The sequence below is a fragment of the Oncorhynchus clarkii genome, chromosome 26 (assembly GCF_045791955.1).
Source record: "Oncorhynchus clarkii lewisi isolate Uvic-CL-2024 chromosome 26, UVic_Ocla_1.0, whole genome shotgun sequence".
Classification (NCBI taxonomy): Eukaryota; Metazoa; Chordata; class Actinopteri; order Salmoniformes; family Salmonidae; genus Oncorhynchus; species Oncorhynchus clarkii.
Window position 1 is genome coordinate 29,544,552 of NC_092172.1, and position 6,024 is coordinate 29,550,575.

The 6,024-nt window shown below is 37.9% G+C and overlaps 1 protein-coding gene across 1 annotated transcript in view; it reads left to right on the plus strand.

Moving 5' to 3' along the window:
• Positions 1-798, plus strand: part of LOC139384895 (transmembrane protein 266-like) — a 102,302-nt gene extending 101,504 nt beyond the window's left edge. The window contains exon 11 of the mRNA XM_071129795.1: positions 1-798. This exon is cut by the window's left edge and continues 253 nt beyond it. Within this exon, the coding sequence (XP_070985896.1) occupies positions 1-532 (532 nt within the window). The 3' untranslated portion in view covers positions 533-798.
• The last annotated feature ends 5,226 nt before the right edge of the window (positions 799-6,024 follow it).

A 6,024-nucleotide genomic window follows, 5' to 3' on the forward strand; every position in this document is an offset into this window, starting at 1 on the left:
TAGGAACTACAATGCCCATACCAAGGCCCGGGGGCCTTATCTGGACTACAAGTCCCAGAAGCAGACCCAGGACAGGGACTTTAACACCGAGCACTCCAACACCCAGGGCCAGCGCTGCTTCCTCCTGCCCTACTGCAGCCCTCTGGGCCTGGGTCTGACCTCAGCCCAGCCTCCCCTTCCACAGGACCCCAGCGTGGTAGTCCAGGAGCTGCTCTCGTCCCTGCCTGAGGACTCCTGTCTGGCCCAGAAAGGCCTGGTGGACCCAGTTAACCTGAAGCTTCCCAGTCCTGCCGGCTCAGCCAAGGCCAGCCCAGAGCTGGAGCACAGAATCAACATCTACAACTGGAAGAATCAGGAGGAGAACCAGTACCAGAGCCGGGGCCAGAGACAGGGCCGAGCCGCAGACACTGTGCTCCTACAGACTAAGCCTCTCATCCACCTGCAGGGCGGCACTCCTGAGTCCTCTTTGGAGGAGAAGTATAGGCTACTGGGCCCTGCTGATGGTCCACTGGGCCGTCTGCCTGATACATAGGGTTGATTCACACAACTGAGCTAAGCCAAGCCGAACTGAGCTGCATTGTGCTGGCCTGGTTATGCATCCACCATAGTTGTTTGAACCGTGCTGGAAAGGACATGTGAAAAGAATATGTCAGAGCCAGCACTGGTTGGCTCGGGTCGGAACAACAGTGTGAAAAGGGCAATAGTTCATCCCAGAGGACAGAGCATACAGCTCAAGACAGAACTGACTGACCTGGCTTCTCCAAATCCTCATGCTTCAAACAAAGTCAGAGCCTGTTTCAAGATCAGGGTAGCCTAGTGGTTAGAGCGTTGGACTAGTAACCGGAAGGTTGCAAGTTCAAACCCCCGAGCTGACAAGGTACAAATCTGTCGTTCTGCCCCTGAACAGGCAGTTAACCCACTGTTCCTAGGCCGTCATCGAAAATAAGAATTTGTTCTTAACTGACTTGCCTGGTTAAATAAAGGTAAAATAAAAAAATAAAAAATAAAAATCAAACCTGGCGTTACAAAGACAATCTGTTAGCAAGACAGCACAAACAGATCTGGGGCTAGGCTACCGCTCTCATGTTAGTCTTCCCTTCTCTGTGGGTCTCCGGACAGAGACAGACAGACAGACACAGCCCTCCTCGAACTCAATCTTGGGGTGACTTTGAATAATGCTCCATTTGCACAACAATGACCCAGCGAGGACAGAGGAGACGTGTGTGTGGGCCTAGAAAGAACCATCATCAGGAAATCCCACTTTAAATGGGGCCCCAAATGTGAAACAAAACAGTTTGAAATAAAACCAGCAATGGGCCATATTCAAGCCTTTACAGAACAAGCCTATTCAAGTGTTCCTATGTTAACTGCAAGACAGATTTGACATGGGATTTATCTAAGCTGGGTGGGAGTGGGAGTGAGAGTGGGTGGTGTTTTTGCTTTATTTTTATTTGTATTAGCTACTGTAAGTGTGCAGTTCTCTCTGCTCTAACAACCAAGCCACAGGGTGCTTTCTCTGGACAAACTGTCTGTGCCAAATAAACAGACACTTTCTTACTATACTTTTGTCTTTCTATAACAGAGATAAAGAGGTTTGTATTGAAGTAGAGGAACATCAACCATATCAAGCCTGGCATTTTCTAGCCAGATACAAGAACAGGCAATTGAAGAAATGATGGAGGAATTAAAAGTATGAGGATAGGTGGTGAATGGCCCTAAAGGATCCCAAGAGGTCCAGCATAAGAAAAGCATGTGAATCTGATTATAAGCTGTGATGGAGGATTGATGTTTTAGATTGGAGTGCTGGTAGCCTGAACAAGCCAATCCTGTGCACTTTAATCTTTACAGATGTTTTGTAAACTTAATATGTGGGGAACTCATTGCCAAATATCAGGTGGTGCCATTCAAATAATAAATAAACCTTTGTAACATTAACTATATTTTGGTCCCATTTTATTGCTTTACATTGTACATGAGCCATGCCATTTTCAATTATAATATTTTGTACATTGGTAGCAGAGATTTTCGTATTCACTCTAATATTCATTACTTGCATTTACCAAGGGAAATTATGTATATATGGATGCCCTTTACAAGGCAATACATGAAATAACACAGTAGAATACATTCCAGACCAAAAAGTACTACGATGTATTCTAATTTGCATAATTCGAGATAGAATCCTCTACATGAATATGAATGAGTTTGTTTTACATGTGGGCTCTTTATCAGATATGACTGAGCCTTCCCATTGGCTCCAGACTCTACAACATCACCCTACAACACTTTTGCATTAGCAACTGTCAACTTATTTGCATATCGCTCTGAAATGAAATAAATGATTAATATCTATTACCATCGGAGAGACCTGTCACAACAAAAATGTAATTGGTTAACGAGGTTTGTCATTATAAATGTCTGGTAATGAGGATTAAACCCCCTAATTAACTTTCGATCAAATATTTAATTTAGGACATAAACTACTCCTTTTGTTGCTTGTCAAGTGTTTACAAGTAAATTGTATGTTTAATTGTTAATTAATAACAATCAAGGCTTCAATCAAGCAGGCCTAAGTGTTTCAGAAGTATTCATTAAGACATGGGGACAGTAAAGTGGGGGTTGGGTCTAATGTTATTTGAGGACCTGGATCATGTGAAGTAAAGTCATTATGAGTTTCAATAAGAGCTGATGTAGCGTTTTATTTCCAGCTGAACGATCACACCACTCTCCTTTGGCGACAATGCTTTTCCTCTACTTAGGGTTAGCGGAAGAAACGTTTGGTGTGTATGTCTTAACAAATTTACTTGCATTCTTAATTAGATATCCTTTTTTTATAGTGTAATTGAGCACTTCAGTGTTCATTCAGAAACTATACATTTTGAACATTTTGAAGCACACTGATTTTCTTTGTCCTTCATAAATGTGCCATTATCCACCGTGATATATAACACCATTATCCACCGTGATATATAACACCATTATCCACTGTGATATATAGCACTATTATCCTGATACTGTAGCTTTCCATTATCCACCGTGATATATAACACTATTATCCTGATACTGTAGCTTTCCATTATCCACCGTGATTATATCACACTATTATCCACTGTGATATATAACATTATATTATTCTGATACTGTAGCGTTCCATTATCCACCGTGATATATAACACTGCATTATTCTGATACTGTAGCTTTCCATTATCCACAGTGATATATAACACTGTATTATTCTGATACTGTAGCTTTCCATTATCCACCGTGATATATAACACCATTATCCGCAGTGATATATAACACTGTATTATCCTGATACTGTAGCTTTCCATTATCCACCGTGATATATAACACCATTATCCGCAGTGATATATAACACTGTATTATCCTGATACTGGAGCTTTCCATTATCCACTGTGATATATAACACTGTATTATCCTGATACTGTAGCTTTCCATTATCCACCGTGATATATAACACCATTATCCACCGTGATATATAACACTGTATTATTCTGATACTGTAGCTTTCCATTATCCACTGTGATATATAACCCTATTTATTATCCACCATGACATATAACACTATTATTCTGATACTGTAGCTTTCCGTTATCCACCGTGATATATATGACACTATTATCCACCGTGATATAGAACACTGTCTTATTCTGATACTGTAGCTTTCCATTATCAACCGTGATATATAATACTATTATTCTGATACTGTAGCTTTCCATTATCCACTGTGATATATAACACTATTATCCTGATACTGTAGCTTTCCATTATCCACTGTGATATATAACACTGTATTATCCTGATACTATAGCTTTCCATTATCAACCGTGATATATAACACTATTATCCTGATACTGTAGCTTTCCATTATCCACCGTAATATATAACACTGTATTATCCTGATACTGTAGCTTTCCATTATCCACCGTGATATATAACACTGTATTATTCTGTAGCTTTCCATTATCCACCGTGATATAACACTATTATCCACCGTGATATATAACACTGTATTATTCTGATACTGTAGCTTTCCATTATCCACCGTGATTATATAACACTATTATCCACCGTGATATATAACACTATAATATTCTGATACTGTAGCTTTCCATTATCCACCGTGATATATAACACCGTATTATTCTGATACTGTAGCTTTCCATTATCCACCATGACATATAACACTGTATTATCCTGATACTGTAGCTTTCCATTATCCACCGTAATATATAACACTATTATTCTGATACTGTAGCTTTCCATTATCCACCGTGATATATAACACTGTATTATTCTGTAGCTTTCCATTATCCACCATGACATATAACACTGTATTATCCTGATACTGTAGCTTTCCATTATCCACCGTAATATATAACACTATTATTCTGATACTGTAGCTTTCCATTATCCACCGTGATTATATAACACTAATATCCATCGTGATATATAACACTATATTATTCTGATACTGTAGCTTTCCATTATCCACCGTGATATATAACACTGTATTATTCTGTAGCTTTCCATTATCCACCGTGATATATAACACCATATTATTCTGATACTGTAGCTTTCCTTTATCCACCATGACATATAACACTGTATTATCCTGATACTGTAGCTTTCCATTATCCACTGTGATATATAACACTGTATTATCCTGATACTGTAGCTTTCCATTATCCACCGTGATATATAACACTACTTTTCTGATACTGTAGCTTTCCATTATCCACCGTGATATATAACACTGTATTATTCTGATACTGTAGCTTTCTATTATCTACTGTGATATATAACACTATTATTCTGATGCTGTCGCTTTCCATTATCCACCGTGATATATAACACCGTATTATTCTGATACTGTAGCTTTTCATTATCCACTGTGATATATAACAGTGTATTATTCTGATACTGTAGCTTTCCATTATCCACCGTGATTATATAACACTATTATCCTGATACTGTAGCTTTCCATTATCCACCGTGACATATAACACTGTATTATTCTGTAGCTTTCCATTATCCACCGTGATATATAACACTATTATCCTGATACTGTAGCTTTCCATTATCCACCGTGATATATAACACTATTATCCTGATACTGTAGCTTTCCATTATCCACTGTGATATATAACACTATTATTCTGATACTGTAGCTTTCCATTATCCACCGTGATATATAACCCTATTATCCACCATGATATATAACCCTATTATCCACCGTGATATATAACACTATTATCCACCGTGATATACCACTATTATCCACCGTGATATATAACACTATTATTCTGATACTGTAGCTTTCCATTATCCAACGTGATATATAACACTATTATCCACCATGATATATAACACTATTATTCTGATACTGTAGCTTTCCATTATCCACCGTGATATATAACACTATTATCCACCGTGATATATAACACTGTATTATTCTGATACTGTAGCTTTCCATTATCCACCATGATATAACACTATTATCCACCGTGATATATAACACTAGTATTCTGATACTGTCGCTTTCCATTATCCACCATGATATAACACTATTATCCACCGTGATATAACACTATTATCCACCGTGATATATAACACTATTATTCTGATACTGTAGATTTCCATTATCCACTGGTGATTATATAACACTATTATCCACCGTGATATATAACACTGTATTATTCTGATACTGTAGCTTTCCATTATCCACCATGATATATAACACTATTATTCTGATACTGTAGCTTTCCATTATCCACCATGATATATAACACTATTATTCTGATACTGTAGCTTTCCATTATCCACCATGATATAACACTATTATCCACCGTGATATATAACACTATTATTCTGATACTGTCGCTTTCCATTATCCACTGGTGATTATATAACACTATTATCCACCGTGATATATAACACTGTATTATTCTGATACTGTAGCTTTCCATTATCCACCGTGATATAACAGTGTATTATTCTGAT